At 45.4% G+C, this 24,704-nt stretch overlaps 2 protein-coding genes across 3 annotated transcripts in view; one reads left to right on the top strand and one right to left on the bottom strand.

Annotated features, from left to right (window-relative positions):
• Positions 1-742: 742 nt before the first annotated feature.
• LOC115645134 (histone H2A.J-like) lies at positions 743-1,471 on the bottom strand. The gene is made up of 2 exons (XM_030549528.1): positions 1,096-1,471; positions 743-829 (listed from the first exon to the last, which is right to left on the bottom strand). Exons 1-2 carry the CDS (start codon positions 1,432-1,434, stop codon positions 779-781), a joined length of 390 nt encoding a protein of 129 aa, XP_030405388.1. The 5' UTR covers positions 1,435-1,471; the 3' UTR covers positions 743-778.
• A 4,884-nt stretch (positions 1,472-6,355) lies between these two features.
• The window catches only part of EIF4EBP1 (eukaryotic translation initiation factor 4E binding protein 1), a 36,932-nt gene continuing 18,583 nt past the window's right edge, over positions 6,356-24,704 (top strand). The window contains exons 1-3 of one of the 2 annotated variants that reach the window (XM_030552178.1): positions 6,356-6,520; positions 14,094-14,264; positions 15,702-16,123. In XM_030552178.1, coding sequence (XP_030408038.1) covers positions 6,379-6,520; positions 14,094-14,264; positions 15,702-15,733 — 345 coding nt within the window. In that variant the 5' untranslated portion in view covers positions 6,356-6,378 and the 3' untranslated portion in view covers positions 15,734-16,123. Of the gene's footprint in view, positions 6,521-14,093; positions 14,265-15,701; positions 16,124-24,704 lie in introns of those variants that run through there. The other variant, XM_030552179.1, reaches the window with a different exon arrangement.

Here is a 24,704-nt window from a genome sequence, read left to right on the forward strand (position 1 = left end):
GACAGGCTTGTGGAGAAGGCAATGGCCTGGGACTCAGGAGACCTGCATTCAGTCCTTGACTGTGCCACAGACTTTCTGTGACCATGGGCAAGTCACTTCAACTCCCTGTACCTTGGTTTCCTATCTGTAATGTGGGAATAATGATACTTCCTTCCTCCACTTCATCTGTCTGGTCTGTTTCTTACCATGTGCATAGCACAATGAGCCATTGATCTCACATGGGGCCTGTCTGTTCTGTTGTAAAACAAATAGTAATCAAACACGCTGACTTCTGGCGAGTTGATTTCCAGATACTCCTGCATGTTACGCCATCCCATAGAGACAGAGGGCCATCCCATAGAGACTTCTGAGTAGTTATACTGATTTATGCCGGCTAGGGTTCTGGCCCAGAGAATCCTGGCTGGAGGGAGAAACTGGATTAAAACATGCTCCTGCTGACTCTCCAGCACCATCTCTTGTCTGTTCTGCAGAGTGGAACAGTTTCAGAGCACAGAATGACACTCAGCTGATGTGTGGGATGAGGGTAAAAAAGGAAAGCCTCTCCAGGAATAATAGTGTCCTCCCTCCCCCAGCTTACTCCCTGGAGCAGCACTGGTGACAGCAGGCAGGCTCCATGTCTCTGCACCAAGCCCAGCTATTCAGGTGTGAAAGAGAAGACTGGGGCTTTCTGAAGCTGCCTGGTTTGAGTCATGGCATTTCACAGGCACTGAGGTGGTTTATTTTATTTTTTTTTAATTTTAAACATAGATTCAGATCTTTCATTTCTTCTAGATCACTTTTACTTGCTCTTGGCTTTATGACTTTCGGTTTTCTTAGGCAACAGCACAGCCTGGATGCAGGAGCGGCGCCAGGGTTTTTGGCGCCCTAGGCGCAGGGCCGGCTCACCGGTCCCATGGCTCTGGTGGACCTCCCGCAGGCATTCCTGTGGACGGTCCACTGGTCCCGTGGCTCTGGTGGACCTGTCCGGAGCCGCGGGACCAGCAGACTCTCCGCAGGCACGCCTGCGGGAGGTCCACCAGAGCAGTCTGCTGCCCTCCCGAATCCTGGTGCCCTAGGCGACCACCTAGGTCACCTAAATGGAAGCGCCGGCCCTGCCTGGATGTTGGGCAGAACACCCCCTTGAGCGATCGTGACTTTCCCCAGTAGTTTGTTGAGTTCCTTATCGTTACGGATGGCGAGCTGCAAATGGCGGGGGATGATCCTGGTTTTCTTGTTATCGCGAGCAGCATTGACAGCCAACTCGAGAATCTCAGCAGTCAGGTACTCTAAGACAGCAGCCATATATACAGGGGCTCCAGCACCAACTCGCTCAGCATAATTACCCTTCCAGAGAAGCCGATGAACACGGCCTACCGGGAACTGCAAGCCAGCCCAAGATGACCAGGACTTTGTCTTAGCCCTCACTTTGCCGCCTTGTTTCCCTCGGCCCGACATTGCAGCTCTTCACCACAGACAACACCGTTCACAGAAACACAGAATTCGCATCTGCAGAGGAAGAGGTTCGTGTATTTAATCTTTGTTCTTTCCTTTTGTGGTGCAAAAGGTGAGTGTGCAGAGGACATGGGGCTGTGTGGTCAGTTGGGGGCACTCTTGCACCGTACAAAGGGAAGTGGGCCATGCTGAGCCATTGCAGATGCAAAGTGAAGAGGATTCCCAAGTTCCCATGGCAGTCCGGTTGCAATCAACAGAACAATCACTCTGTGCAAGGCCTATGGAACACTGAAATCCCCCAAAAGTCCTCCAAGGAGTGCCTGGACTGTGCGCTGGCCTCTGCACAGGGGTGAATGTCACCCAAAGGGCCTGATTCACCCTGCAGCCATTGCCAACAGTTCAGAATGAGGTAAAATGCTGCCATTCTCCTTTGGTGGCAGTTAGACCCACTTTCCATTGGTTTAGATGATTCAGCAAGCTGCAGGGCAACTGTGAATCAGCCCAAAATGAGCAGCGGGTTGCAGGATCGAGCCCTTAGCCTGTAGGCTCTTTGGCGCAGGGGCCTGCCTTCTTGCTTGTCTATAAAGCACCTGGCATACTGTGGGTGCAATGTAAATAACAATCATAAAAATGATCTGGCAATCTCCCATTTATTTGCAATAATGAGTTTAGCAGGACCACTGTACAACAGGGTACCGGATACTTCTGGGTACAACTGCCCTCATACCCCATGCTTATAGGCATCCATTGGCACAGAAACCAAGCTGAGAAGGGTTTGCCGGGGGATCTTTCCCTTCCATCACTTGTGAGAGCACAAGTCCAAACACTAACAAGGCTATGCTGTAGACTATTAATTTTAGTGCTGCACTATAATGGATTCATGTTCTACCTGGCTATGGTGTGGGAGACTCTGCAGGTTCAGATAATTTCTTTTATACTTTTTATTTCCTTTTTAAAAAGTATTTTTAAGAAAACCCAAATACACCTTAGATAAACACTGCTGCCCAGCCAGTGTCAGACTGGCCCACATTCCCTGCATGTGTATCACAGCCAAATCACACAAACGTGTGCTGCCTGGCAGGGACACTTCTCAGGTCATCTCTGTGTATGCAAGAATGAGACGCAGGCCCTGAGGTATACTCAGCCCCTTAACCCTGTTCCCTTTAAAGCCTGGTTTGCACTTGAAAGTTTCCCTGGTAGAGTTTGTCGATTAGGGGGTGCTTTTTACCAAAATAGTTTGCCACAAAAGGCTGCGACAGTGAACACAGTGATAGCAATCAAAAGGTGGCTTGTACCAGTATAGAGAATGAGGAGTACTTGTGTTAGCCCACAAAAGCTTATGCCCAAATAAATTTGTTAGTCTCTAAGGTGCCACAAGCACTCCTCGTTCTTTTTGCTGATACAGACTAACACGGCTACCACTCTGAAACCAGTACCAGTATAGTTATTCCACTACTTGTACAGACTTACCTCTACAAGTATAAATATACCAACACAACTGTGTGCACAGGAGAGGATTGTACTGCTTTAGCTATACTGGTCTAAATAAAGCTGCACAACTTTGTAGTGTAGACCAAACCAAAGAAAGAAAGAACTTTTCTTTCCAGATTTATTCTGTAGGTCAGGTTGCCTATTACAGTGTTTTGGTAAATGTTGTAGGACAGCGTCTACTGATATTTATGTACATTCCCTTTAAAACAATCTCAGTCAGGACATAAACGCAAAGCCCTTTCCAAGGGTGACAGACAGTAGCTGACACCTTTCACCTGTCCTAGGTCAGCCTATCATTTGGGCATCTTCATCTCCATATTTCCTAACAGCATTTGTATCCCACAGCTGCCTTCCACAAAGCCAGCAGGGAGAGTTGTAATAGGGTGCCAGGCCAGCTGTGTCCCATAGATTTAACAAATCACCTCGTTTGCATTAATGCAAACATGTGGCCAACCTTTCATCAGCCTGCTAAAGTGCCAGCAGCCCAGCAGGGGGCATGCAGATGGAAATGCTGCTTGGTGAGAATGGACCGCACTGGAATTGGAGTGGCAGGGTGGTCTTGCAGACTGTGTGCTGCTGCCAAATGACTCGCCACAAAGATGGGTGACTTTGCTCCAAGGGACAAACGCTGCTCATCTTAGCCACCTGGGTGGCTCCAAGAAAGCTTTAATCCATGGAAATACCCAGCCACCAAGTAAAACTAGCCTGACACATGGCTACTCACACCATCTAGCTGGGGCTTAGGCGTGCACATCTGTACACAGTAATGGACAAAACTCTTAACAACAATGCAATTCCACCCAAAACACACATACGAGTATGCTCTCACACACATGTACTCATGCTCACACACATGCTAAGACACCTATGTACACATAGTAACATGCCTGCAGGCTAACACATCCTAACACACATGCATACACACTCTCTAACATGCCTACCTGCTAACATACATACATGCATGCACACATATATCAAATGCAAAAAGCCAACTATAAAATGAGACAAGTCCAGTCAAGCAGCTGCCAGCTGCACCCAAGACAGAAACCACAATTCAAAGGTTAAATTTGCTTAACATAGCTCTCTCTTGCTCTGTTTAACTTTTTATTGATTGCATATCAGACTAAAGCTGAATTCACACACCCTGGGTTTCTGATAGTTATTATTATTACAAAACATCTATCCAGCACCGTAGATGTATTCAGTGCTTTACAAACACAGCCCCTCCCCTGAGAGCTCATATTATTATCAAACCAGAGGATGGCGAAACAACATTCCCATGTCAGGTGCCTTACAAATAAATATATATAAAAGAGGGCGGCCTAGTGGCCTAGTCATTAGAACATTGGATTGGGAGTCAGGAGAGCTTGATTCTTTTCCTGGCTCTGCTACCGGTCTGCTGGGTGACAGTCATCAAGTCTCTTCACTTCTCTGTGCCTCAGCTTCCCTATCCGTAAAAGGGGATGATACTGACCTGCTCTGTAAAGCACTTGGAGATCTACTGCTGAAAAGTGCTGCCTAAGAGCTAGGCATTCCTCTTTATATTGAATTTAGCACTTGATAGGATTCCCCACCCATGTATGGCACAATTAATTATTTTACACAGCTACTCCTCCCCAGCAGGTAAAGCACATCCCCATAGCACCAGTTCCCATCCTTCAGCTGCAAAGACCATGGAGGCGCTGGCTGTAGCAATCAAATCAGCTTTTAATAGTAAACACTCAAGAGGGATGTGCGCTACCATCCAGGCCATGAGACACACGGTTCCCGACAGAGCAAAGGAACAATGAGGGCAGAAAAAACAGTAATTGTTTTTGTGGGAAATTAACATTTTTTTGCTTTTTCTGTAAATATTTTTTCAAATTTTTCCATTAAATGTTTCAGTTTTTTCCCTGTCCACTCTCCCTACTCTGGTACCATAATGAAAGGGCCAGAGAATACAGACACAGAGAACCTCCCCAGGTTAAATCCATGTAGGTATTCATAGACTGTAATAAAGCCACCCCTTAACCTTCTCTTTGTTAAAACTAAATCGATGGAGCTCCTTGAGTCTATCACTAGAAGGCAGGTTTTCTAATCCTTTAATCATTCTCGTGGCTGTTCTCTGAACCCTCTTCAATTTATCAACATCTGTCTTGAACTGTAGGAACCAGAACTGGACACAGTATCCCAGCAGCCATCACACCAATGCCAAATACAGAGGTAAAATAACCTCTCTGCTCTTCCTTGATGCAAGCCCATCTCTAGAATCAAAGATGTTTAGAGTGACTTCAAAGTGAGCAATCATACACCATGGTGGTGAGTGCAGTATAAAATGCTTAGGCAGAGAAAGAGAGAGAGAGTAGATCTCTTGTATGCTATCCGGGTGCTGTCCTCTGTTCGTTGGGGCATTTGCTTGGCTCCATATGATCCTGATATTGAACCAGAGACCCCAGAAAGGGCCATTTGTGATGCTTTGTTTCAGCCTCTCTCTCTCCCGTCACCTCTACAGGTGAGCATTCAGCACGAATGCAGGTTCACACGTTTGTGACCCTCATCACTAGTCAGGCGCCCAAAGGAGGAGCAGGCTGTGAAATCTGTCACTGCAAAAGTTTCACGAGTGGTGCTGAAGGCCACCCAGGAGGGCCACCCTTGCACTGGCTGCCTTCTCAGGAGACAAGTGGGGCATGAAGAGCCTAGCTGCATGGAGAAGCTGGGTAGCATGTCTGAACTTGGCAGGGGGGCACAACTGCCTCCTGTTTCTTTTGGCTAGCTGGGAGGCGTGTCCCAAAACATGTTTTGTTTGTTGCATGAGAGCACAGTATGGGACAGGCAGAGAACCGGTATCCAGAAATACTTCATGAACCGCCCTGCCACCAACCCAGCCAATGGCCATGGGAATGACAGGGATGCTGAGGGTTGCTCCCTAAGCATATTGTTTGAAGGTACTTCTTTCCTTCCCCCACTTTGTCTGCCTTGTCAGTCTGGGTTACAAAACTCCTTGAGGTGGGGACTGTGTGTACAGTGTAGGGGAGGGTTGTTATACATCCCTCTTGCATGTGGTGAGAGTTAGTGTGAGCAATGGGGTGAGTGAATAGGGAGCGGTGACCCATGGGGTGAGGTGGGTGCAGGGAGGGGTTGGTGGAAGTAGTGGGATGGGGGGGAGGAGGGGGTCACATGGGAGGGGAGCTGGGGGGCAGTGGGAGGGGGCTGGGAACAGTGGGAGGGGGTCAGGCCCTAGGGAGGGGCGGGGGGAGCAGAAGGGGCGGGGCACGGGGAGGCGCGGGGGGCGGTGGGATGGGGAAGGGAGGGGTCAGGCCCTCGGGGAGCAGAAGGCGCGGGGCAGTGGGCGGGGTCAGCGGTCGGCCACGCCTGCGCGCCGCGGCCACCGCTCCCTGGCGCGTGGCGGAAGGGGCGTGGCCCGCCGGCTGGTTCCGGGTCGGGGGGCCGGCGGGCGCGCGGGCAGCCGCAGTCGCCATGTCCGGGAGCTGCCGCCAGGGCCACACGCTGAGCCGGGCCATCCCCGCCAAGCGCCTCAGCCTGCCCGACGGGGCCCCGCTGCCGCCCGGCGACTACAGCACCACGCCCGGGGGCACGGTGTTCGGGACCACGCCGGGCGGTGAGCGGGCCGGGCCGGGGGCGGTCAGGGGGGCCCCGGGAGAGGGGCTGCCGGGGTGTCTGCGCCCCCAGGTGCCCTGACGTTGCGTCCCCAGGGAGACCCGCGAGCAGCGGGTCCCTGTTCTCGTGCCCACACACCGCTTGTTTCCCCAGGAGCTACTGCTCAGCGCGATGTCGGGAAGGTCATTTCTCCTCATTGCAACGGCACCGTCCCCATGTGCAGCCTCTGGGTTATTTGCAACTAGGGTGACCAGACAGCAAGTGTGAAAAATCGAGACGGAGGTGGGGGGCAATAGGAGCCTATATAAGAAAAAGTCCCCAAAATCGGGACTGTCCCTATAAAATCGGGACATCTGGTCACCCTATTTGCAATGGCTGGGGAATAATCTAGTCAACTTTGAAATCTGCGTTAACGCTGCTGTTTCAGAGTTCATATTTATTTATCTAAAAATGACTGGGAGTTCAAAAGACTTATGCTGTGCGCTAGTTTTCAGCTGTAGTGTTATTTCAGCCTGTAACTACAATATATATAACTACCTTCAAGCAGCCTGGGACACTGTACAATTGTTCTGCTGATTTGGCTTTTAAAGGGCCTGTCAGTTTGAAATCTAGTCAGTTTCAGCAGTAGTATGTCTACACACTTGACTCTGTCTTGATAAATGTGTCTGTTTAGACTAGCCTGAGACGGTGGCTGGACTAGGAAATACCATATGTTGCAAATGAGTTGCAAGTAGTTCCACTACTGCAACTCCTTGAGTCCCTGCCAGTCTGTAGTTTTGCAGTCACTTTTCCATCATTTAAAAAAGGCTTTTTCCCCTGCTGCTGTATGAAAGATCCACATAAACATCAGAACAGTGAAATTGGCTATATTGCAAGTGCTGTCAAATGCACAACCTAAATAAATAGATGGGAGGATTTTTATTATTAATCTTATATACTAGTGACCTTATAAGTTGCATGTAACAGTAGTGGTTTTAAAAAAAAAATCAGACAGAAGCCTGAAGCTTAAATTGATATCTCTTTTTCTCTTTTTTTTAAATCCAACAATTAGGCTAGTCTAAGAACATTTGGTCAAAGAAACTGAAGGTCTTAGTGTCTTTTTACTAGGCATCTGTTTTGTTCTCTGAGATCACAAGCAATAGAAATTCTTAAACCTTAGGTGCCTCTTGCAGCAATTGTGCCTCACGTATAGGAGCAACTGATTATTTCTTAATATATGATCGTATGCTGTGATAAGTTACGGTTGTCACTCACACATTTCATTCCGTTGATGGAGGATCATGAATGAGATGTAAAGAATGTAGTAGAGGCCAAAAAAACTGAACAAATTCTTAAATGAAAACACTGTTTTGACTAGAAGATGTAGTTAAATACTCAGAAAAAGGCTGAAAGATAATCAGTCCAGAATTAATAGGACAGATGTTTAAAAAATAGCTAAGGGATGGGGAAATTTTTCAAAATATCTAGTCACTAGTAGCATCCTTTATTTTCAAGAATTCTATTTAATTTCTCAGTGGTCTGGATAATCCAGGTAATTAATATTTTAATGTGTGCCTGTTTTATGGATTGAAAAATGTAGGGTGAGTTTAAAAACTCCATGTAATAATGCACTTTGGTTCTGCTTGTTATCTGTTAATGTGCATTTTATTGCTGCTAGGTAGTTACCATATGTTTATGTTCTCATGCCTGCTCACCTGTAATTATTAACAATGTATTTTTAGTCTCACTTTTCCAAGACTACTGTCAACAGTCTAAAATAAAATTCCTTCAAACCTCACTTTAAATGTACTGATCTGTAGACCAGCTTAAATTAAGTAATTACTAATATTTCTTAGTATAGTACAGTCTCACTGATCTTCCTTGTGCTGATCCATAAATCCAAGAATTATTATGAAAAGACCATTGCACTCCACTGTTCAATAGCAGGGACAGTTCTCAAGTGCAGTCCTGTGTTACATAAATACTTATTCCTTTGGAAGGTTTAATTGAAAACCTTTAATAAAACATTACCATCTCTTTACAGGTGTACTGTGAAGTATTGTAAACAATACATCAAGTTGCACTATTCAGAATAAAGGAGCAAATTTAATATGCCGTGGAACACCCATAACTAATTTTACAAAGCCAAATGTTCTTCACTTTAATCTCCCAAGTAGTTCCATTGATTTCAGTGGAACTGTGTGCATGTGAGGCAAACAGGATTTAGTGCCAAAATCAGAAATCCACAGTAACCGTTCTGGCTATTGGTGCAAATTATCACAGTTCGGTTCTGTTGGTATCAGAGGCCTGGTCTACACCTAAAACTTAGGTTGACCTAGCAGTGACACTCAGACTGAGGGACATAGTTAAGCCAACCTATGCACTGGTGTAGACACTGCTAGGTTGAAGGAAGAATTCTTCCATCAACCTAGCTACCTCTTTTGAGGGGGTGGATTTACTACAGTGACAGAAAAACCCCTTCTGTCTCTTTAGCAAGTGTCTGCACTGCAGCAACATAGCTGTGCTATCGTTCTGTACCACTTGTAGGACAGACATACCCATAATCTGGTGCTGAGGAAGTTTGGAAGGGCATATATGTTCCCTGTGGCTTTTGGAGAGTATTACCCTAAGATTTAAAATTGATTTGACTATTTATGGTCTGCCTGATTCTGATAGGTTCCAAGCAAACTCAGTACGTGTTTTCTTCCTTCACGTTGGGTGAAAATGAATGAATTGGAAAAATCCAGATATGAACCCCGGGGAGTCATGTTGAGTCGTTATGGGATGATACTGGAATGTGATTTCTCAGAGAAAACTATATGCGAGCTCAACCATTTTGTGTTCCTGAAATAGTATTGACATGAGTGACAAATGGCTATTACAGAATGAGTGGGCTTTTAGTGTTTGAATGATTTATTTAAGGCCACTGATTAGGAAACTCTTCAAAGCTATCAACTTCTGCAAGCTCTGTGGCAATAGGCTAAATTCCATTCTGCAGAAAGAAAGGGTAATAATTGCTTTTTCAGTCATTGGACAAGTGCAAGTTAGCTCTCCTTTACTACTTGACCCTCAGTTCTGGCTTTAGGATGTCTCCACTGCATAGAGTCTAAGAAAGATGAGCTCTTCCTTGACTGACGTGTCCTGAAGTGACCCTGGGAGCGCTGCAATCCTGAGATGCACTGCCGGCATCCCCTCACGTACACTGTTGGAAGTGGAGCTAGCTTTATCTAACTTGCCATTTTCCGTGGCATCAGGAAAACACCCTCCAGTCATCCAAAGGAGTTAGTGAGCCCCCAGAATGTACTTAGTGAATGGAAGTGTTCCTTCTGGGAGAACATCTGAGCACTTCTTTGGGCCGGGATCCTCCATTTGCAGGAACATGTGGGCAGAGATGTTCGCATTGGGCTGGAGTAATTCCTGGGTCTGTAAAATTCAGCTGCTGAAGTAGATTTAAAACCCTTGAACTGTGGTTCACTGTGGGTCCAAGCTTAGCCTTGGTGCCACCAAAATGAGCTCAGGATTCAGATGCACCTCTCAGAATTGTTACCTGATCCTTCTGTGCTCCAAGAGCCCCAACAGAACGGGATCACAAAGCATAGATTCATAGACTCTAGGACTGGAAGGGACCTCGAGAGGTCATCGAGTCCAGTCCTCTGCCATCATGGCAGGACCAAATACTGTCTAGACCATCGCTGATAGACATTTATCTAACCTACTCTTAAATATCTCCAGAGATGGAGATTGCACAACCTCCCTAGGCAATTTATTCCAGTGTTTAACTACCCTGACAGTTAGGAACTTTTTCCTAATGTCCAACCTAAAACTCCCTTGCTGCAATTTAAGCCCATTGCGTCTTGTTCTATCATTAGAGGCTAAGGTGAACAAGTTTTCTCCCTCCTCCTGATGAGACCCTTTTAGATACCTGAAAACTGCTATCATGTCCCCTCTCAGTCTTCTCTTTTCCAAACTAAATAAACCCAATTCTTTTAGCCTTCCTTCATAGGTCATGTTCTCAAGACCTTTAATCATTCTTGTTGCTCTTCTCTGGACCCTCTCCAATTTCTCCACATCTTTCTTGAAAGTCGGTGCCCAGAACTGGACACAATACTCCAGCTGAGGCCTAACCAGTGCAGAGTAGAGCGGAAGAATGACTTCTCATGTCTTGTTTACAACACACCTGTTAATGCATCCCAGAATCACGTTAGCTTTTTTTGCAACAGTATCACACTGTTGACTCATATTTAGCTTGTGGTCCACAATGACCCGTAGATCTCTTTCTGCCATACTCCTTTCTAGACAGTCTCTTCCCATTCTGTATGTGTGAGACTGATTGTTCCTTCCTAAGTGGAGCACTTTGCCTTTGTCTTTATTGAACTTCATCCGGTTTACCTCAGACCATTTCTCCAATTTGTCCAGATCATTTTAAATTTTGACCCTATCCTCCAAAGCAGTTGCAGTCCCTCCCAGTTTGCTATCGTCTGCAAACTTAACAAGCGTACTTTCTATGCCAATGTCTAAGAGCAGGGGAAAGGATCCTCTACCCTGTGGCAGTGCAGGAGGTGAAAAGTTTTAATTTGCAGCAGTCCGGAACAGAAAAATAAATAAAATTAAATCAGAGCTCAGCAACAAGAAGTGGTGTGGGTCAAAAACAGGCATGACCTTTAAACCTACGGAGCCTGTTCTCTTTAATATTGCACTCAGGGCTTGTTCTGGATCCTTGTCTGACCCTCCAAGGCACATGGGTATTGTCCTTCTCTAAGTACATTCCACATGAGCTAATTGCTTGGGAGCCTTCACCAGCTCAGCTTTAGACGCTCAGTTCCTTGATGTAAACACACATCATGTAGAATGTTATTGTTCGAGGGTTGAAAGGAGCAGTGGAGAGTGGGTGGCTTTGTGTAGCACTCTGATCGCTGGCAGAGGGATTTTCCAGTGAGAAGAACATTTCTACATTTTTTTATGGGGAGTGTGTAGTGCTCTGGGTTGGGAAGGCTTCTCTGTGCTGTATGCGTCCAGCTCAATATACTCACACCTAGGGTGACCAGATGTCCCGTTTTTTGGGACTTTTTCTTATATACGTGCCTATTTCCCCCCACCCTTTGTCCCATTTTGTCACAGTTGCTATCTGGTCACCCTACCCACACCATACCATACTTTTATGGCTGGGGGGATGCTGGTTACCTTATCCATCCTGACCAGAAGGCAGTTAGGAGAATAAAGTTTGCTTGGCCATGCAGCTAGAATGCTGAATGGCCCCTAAAATAAACCAAAGGCAGCAGCTGAAATCATGTATGGCTTTTTAATGAGTTCAGCAGCTGGAGAGCTGCAGCAGGTTGTCACTGTAAGGGCCTGAGCCTGCATTCCTTGTTCACTCGACGTTCCCCCAGGAGTCATTGGGAGCCTGGGGCGCACAGGGAATGTGAGGTTGGGCCCAGGGACCATACAGTTAACTGGTTAGAGCCATTAAACTTTTGAAGACAATAACTGCTGAGCCCGAATCTTGTTAACACTTTCTAGGATTTAGTAACTTGTGCATCGCTTCCAAGAGTTATAGCAGTGTCCGTAAAAAGGAAACTGGTCGGTCAGGAGCCAAATTCTGGACAAAACCTCTCTTAATTGAGAGTCTGTAATACACTAGTCTGAGTTTGGTATGGTTTCAAGGAGCTTTCTTTGTTCCTCCTGTCTCCTACAATCTTTGATCAAAGTATCACAGCTATTACTGGTACACTTCATACTTCTAACAAACTTAGTTTTGATGGGAACATTAACAACAAGGACCAGATGCCCCTCCTCCAACTACACAGTGCAGGAATGTGCTCAGATACTACCTCTTGCATGCCAGTACAAAACCCTCGTAGATAGGAAGACCAACCAGAAGCTTATAGAAGAGAGCAGCTTCTGCTATACAGAACCCCCTGTGCATGGCTGGGCCTCTGTTGGAAATGAGGGACAAACCCATGAATCAGCTGTCTTGGGACAGGGAGTAAAGCTTGCTTTGCAGAAGCAGATGCAGATTGTTTCACCAAATGGTTCTTATAATAGCATGAATTGAAACAGAGATTTTTTAAACTGATCAGATTTGCATGTTTCTCCAGGTGGAAGGGGCCTTTATAAACCTTGAACATCCATCCATCCATCCCCTTGTGTTGACAACTGTTGTAACAAGTCAGAGCAGGGAATACAGGTTATTTAGTTTCATAAGTAATAGCGCAAGGCAGGTGCCTCTGCGCCAATGAATGTAAACCAGGAATGTGCAGCCTGTTATGAAATGTACTCCTAATACTTAGTATGCTAACTACAGTTCTAGGAACCCTGTCCTTATTTTGTAAGTCTTCCAGCTACCAAAGGGTTGCAGGCTAGGGTTGTTTCTTTACCCACATCTTGATTAACTGCACTTGTGCTGGAGCATAGATCTGAATTGGAGACATTGCTAGTTTAATTCTACTTCTTTGATCTGTAGAAACTTGTTACAATTATTTTCATTTTTGAAAAGGTTCCAATGTCTTGGAAAATTATTAGCATAATTTCCTCGAAATTTAATATTTAGTTACATGACTTTACAGCCATGCTATGGGAATATACGAGTGTGCCTACCATTCCAGGGGAGATGTTATCTCTGATTTCTTCTTGTCCACATGCATACTGTCAGCTGAGAACATGAGGGGTGAGAGGGAGGGAGGGGATTCCTTTGTCCTCTTTGGTTGGATGGGGGTAATGTATTAAATGTCTAATCCTGAAATGAGATGTTGCAGCCCTTTCCTTGGCATGCGCTTTTGAGTTCTTTCTATATTATGGATGTTGTATCTTTGGAGGGATCTTTTTACTCTGGTTTGATATTTTTCCAACATCAGATGCCTTGGTAGGGGAATGGGCTGCTCAGCCTTCTCTATGTTCCTTTTAAATCCGCATAGGGATCCTTAACTTTGCCATCACCTCAGGGTTTGCTTTCTGCCCTTTTATAAAGATGTAATTTTATTCTTCTCTAACAAATCAGCAACAATAGGGTGGGGTCCCATTCACCACTAAAATAAACAGCAAATAAAATGGGAGTCATTTATTGATTTCAGTTATGTGAGCCTAACAAATGTAAACTACATTTGCTGAGCTGGACAGCCAGCCCAGACCACATAAAGGCAATACCTCCATGCAGAAAATTCTGCTGTAATAACACTAAAAATCTGACTTAAAAAAAGAGGAAATTTCCACTACGAATTTCCTGATCTATCTGCTTAAACGTGTGGTCTTTCAGAATTATAGGTAATCTCAGAAAAGCGTGTTAAATTTATGTACTGCAGCCATAAGGGAGATGGGATGAGACTAACAGAAGCAGTTTAAATCTTAATTTGACTGATTTTTTCCTAGTTTTGCAGGAGCCTATTATTTCCATGTAGATTTTGTAACTAGGTGTTCACTGGGATGCAGTGTGCCCTTGTAGGTTGACCACTGGGCTGGGTCCTGCATTCTGTTCCCAGCTCTGCTACTGGCCTCTCTGTGGCTCAGTTTTATGTAAGGTAGGGCTAATGATATTTGCTTTCCTTGTAAAGCACTTTGAGATATGCTAAAAGCTGACAGTATTTCACATTTTTTCCCTCTAGGTACAAGAATTATTTATGACCGGAAGTTTTTGATGGAATGCCGCAATTCCCCAGTTGCCAAAACCTCACCTTGTGACCTTCCAGACATTCCAGGTGTTACCAGTCCAAATGTGGAGGAGTTGAAGATTGAAAACAACCATGTCCACAATTACTTGGAGAAGGTGGGCATAGGTGAGTGGCACCCCCTGGCAAAGCCTGAAAATAACTGCATGCTTCATCTTTTTTCCTTGGAAAATACACAAGAGCACACCTGGGCTGGAGCCAGAATATTGTTATAACAGCTAGGGAGGAATTGATGCTGTGTGTGGATTGTGGATACAGGCTAAATCAAGATATCTCTAGGGTTAGACATTGTTCTTTTACCAACCGTATCACTGTAGCATGAGCACCTTTCAGTAATGCATTAACATCTATCGCGTGTGGTTCCTTCTTTCTCTCCCTCTGTCTCATTCATATTAATTTAGCAGTAGTGAAACATACTGCTGGATTAACTGCCTTGGAAAGTGAATCTTCTGTCTATAGAGCATGTGCAGCCCAGCTTTGCCTGTTACAGCCTTTGCTAATGGGCTTCTTCCTTACACCGGAATGGTATGGGGATAAAAGGGGAATTGAGTTTGTGGCCCATACAGTCCTTGATCTCTCTGCAGAGATGTCTGGTGTCAAGGACCAATTACTGTAAATTGCACTGTCAGTTTTGTGATGTGGGCATGTGTCCACTGAAAACTAAGTAGGTTGAGTTTCCTAACTTAGCTCACACGGACCACTGAGCAAGATTTGGCTGGTAACTTTGTCACTGTCTCACTCCCTGGCTTCAACTATCAAAATTGATCAGCCTACAAGACAAAGTAAGATTTGTTCCTCTTCTGGCTCAGTTTGGTACCTGAAAAGTTTCTTCTGCATCACTGCAATAAGAAGTGTAACAGAGCTGACCATTTATGTAACTTGCAGTGTTGTAGCCATGTTGGTCCCAGGATGTTAGAGACAGAGTGGGTGAGGTGATATCTTTTATGGGTCAGCTGAGTAGTAGAGTCCTGGCTTACACTGGCATCCTATCAACAGCAGCAGCTACAATAGCAATCATACATGGAACAGTAATTTCATCATGCTGTGCTGACTAAAAATTACATTTGCCTCTTATTGCGAACAGAAACCCATATTCGTGGTCATATGTGTCATAGGGAAAAGGTAAAAAATACTTCTGTTGTTGTGGATTTTTTTGAGTAGTGTTCCAAATGATGAGTGGATTTCTCTTCTCAGATCCCCCCAGATACATCGCATCTCTGAGGCTTTGCGCGCTCTGCATTGGCAGAGTGCCTGCTTGCAGAGTAGATGTTCTTTGTATAGAAGGAGAGCAGAACATCAGACCAAAGAGGAATGGTTTTCCCCCTAACACCAGAGCAAGCCGCCATCTCTCTCAACAGTTTTCCAGGAAAATTCAGTTATTGTACATAGCAGGCTGAGAGTTTCCCCAAGCTTCACTGCCACATCCAAACTTCTATGCTCTTGTGAGGCTGCTGGTCTCTGAGCGTCACATCCATGTAGTGTTTTATATTTAACATAAGACTTCATCAAGTACTCAACTGCATTTTTGTCATTTCTTTTCAATAGGTGAGGAAGCTCAATTTGACATGGACATCTAAAGTGTGTGCCCTGAAAGTGTTTGTCCAGTGAAGAATGGGACCTCAGTGTGAGGGCTCCCACCAGCTAGGCTTTTAGAATAGCCATGCTTTTCTGAGTGACTTGCTCTTTCCTACAAAGGGCAATCCATTCGCTTTGACTGAGAGCAGAACACATCCTGTTACATGAGGACTGAAAGTATCAACCGATTCATATGGGTGTAAATCCATGAGTATAGCCCCTGCTGGCGATGGGCAACAGTGAGAGGAGGAAAGCTCTCTCTGATTTTTTGTTTCATGTTTCTATGCCTTTGTTAATTGGTGTATATCAGTACTGTAAAGGTGACTGAAATGTAATATCAGGGGAGAAATAAAATCATTTAGGGTCTCCAGGTTTGGGGATTAATGCCGTAATGTGGGTATTTGGTCTTTGCTGATTATAGCAAGCAAACTGCTGCCTATTACTGTGCTGGAAAGCTATACTAGGGCAATCCAACAAACTAGATTGAGGCCAGAGTCTGTCATACAAGGGCCTGGGCATAAGTGCTCCAAAAAGAGACATGGGGCAGCACCCACTGATGTGCCTTAGACTGCAGGTGGTAGAGTTCCCCCTTGGTGTGCTGGAGGATGGGCCTGGCTGGGGCCACCAGAATCAGAGACCACCTGGACTACGCTCAGAAAGACTTGGTGCATGCTGCAGCACTTGACCAGTGCATGGGGCTGCCCACCCTGGGTGTCCCCTATTGTGTGCTTTGGGAGGTGAGGGTGCCTGGTGTCCTGCTTCTCTTGCTTTCCTTGAGCCGGTCCTGTGGGAGAGGGCTCCCACCTCTCCCCTTCCATAATGTGTCATTGGGCCTCTGCCCCCAGAGCCTCTCTGGCCACCCCAAACACACCACCTCAGCCAACAGAATGATGTCCAGCCGGTCTGGCTCCAAACTGCATCCACAGCACATCTGTACACACTCATGCCTCATAGCATCCGCTTCCTTGTGTCCCACACTGTGTGGCAGGACCTGTTGCTGCATGGGGATGGTGAGGAACTCCAATGGTCCAGACTATATTCTGGGCCCACCAGGGATATTGGTGGCTTCTCCGTGGAACCATGAGCACAGGCATGTATGTGGCGTGGTTCACAAATTCCTCTCACACTTGTCCCTTCTGCAGTGAGAGGGAGACCCTAGCGCTCATCCATGTAGCGCATCAGGTTACAGCTCCTCCCGAACCTCTTCTTGAGGGTCTAGCTGCACTTTTCCCCACATGTGCTGATTTAAGGACACCCCATCAAGGGTCCGACCCTGTCACAGGACAATCTTGTCAGTCTCCTCCTGGCACAGGCCAAGGCAGCTATCTATCACTGCGTGAGGGCTGGTGCTCTGCAATTTGGGGCTTATTTCCAGTCACATGTCCAGTCGTGTCTCTGGACAGTGTCCGCTGACTCCTTAGATGTCTCTGAGGAGCAGTAGGCATTGCTGAGGGTTCTCTGCACAGTATCCTCTGGAGCCCTCATTTTTAATCTGTGACCTCACTCCTGTTCCTGTTTTCTCCTTCCTTGTCTCATGTAAGCGATTGTGCCCTGGGCTTAGTGGTTTGTCCCTGTTAGTTGGGAGGGAAGGCCCTTAGGTTTGGGGTGGCCTGGATGCACCTGCCCCAGTCCAGCAAATAGCACACACAGTGTCCCCATTACAAAACATCTAGAATGCCCCAAAGTCCAGCTAGCCTTTTAAGACTGCGGTCACCTTTAATGCTTCCCAGGACTACTAGAAATCCACAACACCCCAATGTCTAGTCATTTGCAAGAGACTGAAATGTCTTCCCAGCATGCTTCCAGAATGAGTTCTCAAGCTCTGTGTCCATAGAGGCACTGTAGCCAGCTCCTCTGGTGATTCACCCTTTCACAAGCACTCCAAAAAAACCCTCTTCCCAAACCTTCCCTCCTCCCTCAAAAGAGGGTTTAATAGCTTCCTTCTATTGCAGGGCAAGCCTCAGAAAGCCCACAGGTGAAAGCTCTCTCTAGCCCATCAGTCTTAAAAGGAGACACCTGTAGCCACATCTGCTTAAGAGGAGCAGTTCAGCTACACTCAGGCCTGGTCCACACTACAGCGTTAAATCGATTTAAACAGCGTTAAATCGATTTAATACTGTACCCGTTCACACTACAAGGCACTTTAAATCGATTTTAAGGGCTCTTAAAATCGATTTCTGTACTCCTCCCCAACGAGAGGAGTAACCCTAAAATCGATATTACTATATCGATTTAGGGTTAGTGTGGATGGAAATCAAAGTTATTGGTCTCATTCTTTTACTGAGCTACCCAGAGTGCACCGCTCCGGAAATCGATGGTAGCCTAGGACCATGGACGCACACCACTGAATTAATGTGCCCTAGTGTGGACGTGTAAAATCGATTTTATAAAACCAGTTTTATAAAACCGGTTTTAATAATTTCGATTTTATGCTGTAGTGTAGACGTGGCCTCAGCTCCCAGATTGGAGCCTGTAGCAAGTTTCCTACCTGCAGTAGAAAGGACTCCACTACCTGTCCCCAGCTATACCTAGTATCTCCTTCAAGGTAGGTAAGTCTGAGCCTCCAGTTCAAGTGTATTGATTAGGGACCCCCTGTAATTCCTGTTCCCCCAAACCACTAAACCCTTTAATCATATAAATGAGGACCACTTACCCTTGTTCCTTCTTGAGTGTCTCTTCTCTCTGACCTATGTTAAAATTCTTGCTTAGAGCTTGTCTTTCACCAGATCACTTTGGTACAGAGCACCAGGCCCAATCCAGCATTTCTGTACTGGCAAAGCTCCTAATTGAAATCAATAATTTTGCTGGAGTCAAGACAACTGGATCAGAGCAATGCTTGGTAGCAGGTTGCAGACAGCACTCTAGTGTCTTGCTATCTAGATACTGTCTTTAAATTTGGAGTTTCTTTTATAATTTTCTGCTCTTATCAGGCAGGGATTATTTACAGCTTGATGACAAATACCAGCTTTGACCAGGTGTCTCGTTTTCAATGCTATTGAAGGCCCAACCGGCTGCAGGTGTTGTCTGACTGGGTGCTCCAGGGAGGGAGTGAATACAGTGTAAAGCATTGGGATGTGGATTGGAAGTGGGGCTTCCACAAGACTATCTGGGGGAGAAGGCAGATCGTGTGTCTTTATCTGCTTTTTACTGTTGAAAAGTCTGCTAATGAATTACAAAGAACACATCACATTAAATTACTCTTACTCTGAGAATTACAAAGGAAACAAAGACAAAAGAAATGACCCCGATCAAACTGCATCAAAGATAAGGTTTTAAATGAAATGCTTGCAATCTGACAGGAATGGATAGTAAGAGTTGTTGCTTTCAGCAGTCATTCCATCCCTATCTTGACATGAGTGCTTAGCATGTGTGTAGGGTTTTACTGTGATCGGTATCTAGGGAGCTTTTCCTACCATTAGCAGAATCTGTACCATAGAGAAATAGAACTTACTGCTTCTCTTTGTTAATTGGTAAATCCATATGCACATCACTTGGTTGAGTTTTCTTTCTTTTGTTAAAGCACTGGTAGCAATGCGCAAGAGATGATCGCATTCATGTCTTCCAAAAAGAGTGCAATCTTCTGGTCACTGATCTAACCAGCAGAGGACTAGGGGTAACAGCTTAGGTGCTTTGTGCCTGTGCTGAGATGGCTTTTCTAGAGTAGTATCCAGACTGGGAGTTAAAGATACCAGCACAAATATCTGAGCCACCAGAGCAGAATTTAACATTTCAACTAGCCTATCGAAATTACAGATGTTGTAGAAAGAAACCAGAGGAAATAGCACGACGACATAGACTATTTGCTCTCAATAAACACCCATAAAAGTATCTTTCAGGCATTCTCCATGCAATTTCTCAATCAGTGTAACTATTTTGGTAAGGGTGGGGTGATTTTTTTTTTGGTAATTGAAATACTTATAGTGGTACAACCAGGAGGGGACACAGTTCTATCAGTACTAAGTTGTCTTAGAGCCATATAGCGTCTTCCCTTTCCCAAAACTATACTGGTCTAAAACTGCATCCACACAAGGGGAGGCTGTACTCTTTTAACTGCACTAGTGTAGCTAAAGCAATACAACTTCTGTGTGTAGACAAGCCCATACTGTGCACTCATTATCTTGGGAGGCCAATCAGGTTTGGCTCTGCAGAGAACTGGATAACATGAGTTTCCATAGACCAGGACACTCAGGTCACATTTTAAAAATGGGTTTTTTTCAAAACAGCTGAGGGACACTGGCAGACAAATGACGAGGGAAGCCATTTACAAAAGAACTGTTACATGTTTGACACTTCAGGGTTTTGCAAAGACTGCAGAATAAGCAGATTTTTCTCTATTAGGGAGTATGCTGTGATGTTTATCCAGCATCAGGTTACAATAAGGAGCATAGTTATTAAGGATTTCATGCAACCTAAGTGTATCTAACCTGGATGATCAAAAGCAGCTCTGCTGTATGACCCCTGTAACCAGTTTTCCTACATTCTATGTTCCTTCCCCTTTCCAAAGCGTGACAATAGATCTGTTACAGGAAATGAGTTGCACAATTTAGAGGACAGCCTGCGATAAGCTGCTACAAAAATAAAAAGGCATGGCCAACTGATTTGTCCCTGGAAAGATAGTCTCATTTTTTGTGAGCGTTTGTCTCGGCCCATGCGATTCTTTAACAAAGCTCAGCTAGGAAGGGACATTTGATACTGTCGATGTTTGTTTTGGTGCAAAAGTGGCTGGACGCTTATTCCCATTAAAATCTTTATGTGCTCCCAGCTGGACTTTTCAGATGAGCACTGCCTCTTGCTAGAAATAATCACGGTAAATTAACTTTCACTGATTCTATTTCCCACATCATCTAAAATAGCCACATTGAACATATAGCAAATACTTCCAAATATCATTAATCCTTTCTACAGTTACGCATAGGCAGATATGTCATTTATGAGTGTAGGCCAAAGGTTTTCAAAAGTGTCTAGTGACTTTGGGTGCCTAATTTGAGACATCTTCACAGGCCCTACATTTTAGAAAGCATTGAGCTCCCCTGCGATCCAAACTTTGTAAGGTTCTCACGCTGGGCATCCAAAATCACTGTTCACTTTTGAAAATCTTGGTCACGAGTTCACATATCAAATGAGGGAAATATTATGGCCCGTTATACAGGAGCTTGGAGTAGATGATCACAATGGTCCCTCCAGGCTTTATAATCTATGAATCCGACACTTGGCCCCAGAGCCATAAAGGTATTTAGGCTCCTAACTTCCACTGAAATAAACAAATGAAAGTTAGACCCTTAAATACATTTATGGATCTGGGCCTTGGTTCATCAAAGCCAGTGTAGTCTCCACGAGTGATTCATACTTGATGGTTCAAAAAAAGACAAAGTATCATCATAAAGCACCTAGTCAAGTGTGAAATGCTCTAAGGTGGGAGGCTTCAGGGTTGATCACTCTAGGAGTCAGGAAGGAATTCTGCCTGAGATTTGATTACCTATATATTTTCCTTATCCTAAATTGCTTAGAAATTGTGTTTTGCAAGCTCTAAAGAGCTTGGTCATATCCAAAACATGCACAGAAAACTACAACTGATCAAATAAATCACTGAATAATGTTTTGATAGATTCCACAATAACTTTCAAATAAGCTATTTGATGTTTATTATTATCCCCCCATCCAGTTACACAGCTAGGCTGATAATTTGACAAGTACAATAGTACCCTGATTTTATGAACATTTATCTTATGAATGACTTCTTATATGAACCAAAGAAGAGATGTGGTTCTCTCAAACCAAGAAAAGTCAGACACACTGTACTGTAGACATCTATCACCATTCATTATGTACTCTTTCACTGAATGACTGTAGTTTTGCTATGTTCAATTTTATTAACCCCCTAATTAGTTCATAAAATAGGGATCCTACTGTATATTCATGAATAGTTTATTGGAACTACATGCTATTTTAAAAATGCCTTTTGATTTGTTGTGTATTCACCTGGCTGGTCCCCTGACTGTGATTCTCCGTTGCATTCATTATTCTTCACACCAGTCCTCCAGGTATGTAAGCAGTAGGATTCTCAATTTACAGGTGGAGCGACTTTGGCAGAGATCTTGCCCCCGAAAGATTCCACAGAGAGATTCTAAAAGTCTGAAAGAGCTATGGAGAGTGGGGCCCAGCAGTGCTGCCTTACTGCCCTCTGCTCTGACCACTCTGTAGCACTTCTTCCCAGGGCAAGGACTCCTTTGTTCTAACTACTAGGTAACACTGCATCCCTGAGCCCGGAGGAACCTTAATTTTCCCCTCTCTTGCATAAGATGTGCCAAGAGCAGCTAAGCCCTTCCAATACAGATCTCTATGTTTTCTGGGGTTCATTACTTGTCAGTAAACCATGTGCTAAAAGATGGGCTTGGCTGGCAGCCTAGTGCAAGTGTTGCCCCTATCATTAGTGTCCACAGACCTGCCACATCTTTAATGGCAGGTGATTAATGGAATTGTTGATTGGGTTGAAATAGCACAGCTGGGATTTTTTAAGGTAATGGTCTGAGTGGTGGCATTCGCATTTGATTTCCTGTCTCTTGTCACTTTGCCTCATCTTTATGTGGAAGCCCAGTCTCCAGGTATTTTAAAATACCTATCATTCCTTGCTGACTGGTTTTCTACGCCTGGAAATCACACCCTTTTCTTACCCAGACTGTTTTTTCTTTGTTGCATGTGTGCATTGATTCCTTGTGCAAACCGTTTCATAACCTGAGTGCACACTGATTTGTTGTTACAGAACCCCTCATAAATGTGGGGCTGTGTATGTGGTTAGTTATTGTAGGGTCACTCTTTTTAGTACTGGGCTGCATGCACTGATTTGCTCCTTGGTGCTGGGCTCTGTCTGCTGGTTTGTTGTTACAGGACGGCATGTGAGTGCTGGGCCCGTGTGTTGCTTTGTTACTGAAAGGTGACTCATTTGGCTAGTTTTGTTTTGTACCATTTCTCAGGACTGTTGGGTGGCTGCTGCCATTTTCATTTTTTTGTTTGGTGAAAAAATGGCAACCTATTGCTTGGTGAAGCACAGACCACAGCGCAACAAACTTCTTAACAGCCAAGAGCCTGCAGGGACCATCTCTGGGGCTGGGAAGATAACCCTTGGCCTCTCTTCTAAGACTGCTAACACAGGGCCAAATAGTAAATATCTGAAACCTCACTAAGGATGAAATGGAGACTCCTTTAAACAACAGCATGACCCAATGTGTTTTCCTGTTGGGTGGAAATACACGGTGGCTCAACAATGCATATCGGTGTCCTAACTGGTACTGAGAAAACTAACTCTACTGTGTCCAAGGGAGACCAGCTCAGCTCTGTCCCAAAGCAAGCAAATCTAACTGCTTTCCTCAGGATAGTCTCAAACTCGCTGAGAGGGGTCGCTCCCCAAGAGGTATGTTCCGCAATGGGACAATGAGGACTGTGTGTTCCAGCTCCTGGGGAACCAGAAATGGCGCTGCTAAGCTGTGGATTGTGGGGGGAGTAGCACTACAGAAAATGCACCGGGTGTCTCCAAAAGTTCCAGACATTAGCTTGTCTCTTGGGGGGGTTAACTGGTAGGAATGCATTTGACAGCAGCTGTTTGCTTCTTCCTCACATGGTTAGTAGCCTTCTCCTTAGCACATCTTTAGTCCCAGGGAGAGTGACCACTGAATAGACATTGGAAGCAAAGCTGTCTGAAAATTATCAGTGCAAATCTGTCACTAATTGCTAAATGCACTCTGCAGCTTTAGAAGTCTAGCTACTGCATCTGTGTTGGGGCGGCATGTCAAGCACAGGGCAAACCTCCTCCCAGTTCACTTCCCATTGCTCAACAGGCTAGCAGAGCCTCCCTCTTGGGTTTTGTCTGCACACCAACCTGCTGCAGACCCCCTGGGCAGGCACTTTTATTTCTAGGTAATCGTGGCTTAATCTGGTTCAGCTTCACCCTGTTCCTGACTGACTGATGCTAACCTGAAATAAGCCTGATTTAAACCAAAATCAGACTCTCCACACGGGTTTGCAGCTGTGGTTTAACTAAATGGGTTTTAAATTGTGCCTTTTGTTAACCCAGTGCCTTGGAAACCAGACAAGAAAGAGAGGTTTGGTGTTGCATGCAGGTGTGCGATGGTACCTGGCTGGCTCGGGGCTGGGGTGAGCAAGAGCCTTTCCTCTGGTCGCTGGTTGGGTTGTAAACCAGTGATAGGCTGTCATTACCACTTGTGGGCTTTCTAGTGGCCTGGGTCCATTTCTTACCTCACAGGTATCCACATCACCATAGTCAGCACTAAGGATCACTCTCCAGGGCCATCTCCGAGCTTCTGGAGAGTGGGCAAGCCCAGAGATGCCGTCTCATTGCTGGAGGCCTGGCCTCTCAAGGATTCAGGCTTTGTTCCCATTATGTGCAACACAGGAACTGTCTGAGCTAGTAGAATCCTTCATCACAGGGGACTCGGGGCCCTTAGGAAGTCGGGGATCAGTGGAACCCCATCAGAAACAACCCCCCTCACCCTGCCCTCATCTACCTCTTCAGGGTGCGATGGTCTCATCTGCTTGTTCTGTGTTTGTACAGCACCTAGCACAGTGTGGCCCTGCTCCCTCACTGGGGTTCCTAGGGGCTCTTGCAATACAAATAATACCCATAGTAGGGGAAGGAGTGCCCGAGGAGGCGGGACACCCATGGCACAAGGCCAGACTTGTTCTCTGTTACACCAGTATGAAACTCCAATGAACTCATTGTTTGTTTCATAGGGGGCAGGAGAAGTGAGACCAGAATGTGCCCCCTTGTCTGCTATCCCCCCGAGCCTGCAGTCCTACTTCTGTAGAGAGACACTTACACCTGGGCCAAGTCCCCTTCAATCAATGGTGTTCTTTCTGTACAGGTTCCAGCAGGTCCTGCCCTCCCGGTATACATGCCTGCACCCTGATCCAATTAAAGGATCAGAGCCCCATTAGAAATTATTTTTACACACTGTATTT

The sequence above is a fragment of the Gopherus evgoodei genome, chromosome 2 (genome assembly GCF_007399415.2).
Source record: "Gopherus evgoodei ecotype Sinaloan lineage chromosome 2, rGopEvg1_v1.p, whole genome shotgun sequence".
In the NCBI taxonomy this organism is placed as follows: domain Eukaryota; kingdom Metazoa; phylum Chordata; order Testudines; family Testudinidae; genus Gopherus; species Gopherus evgoodei.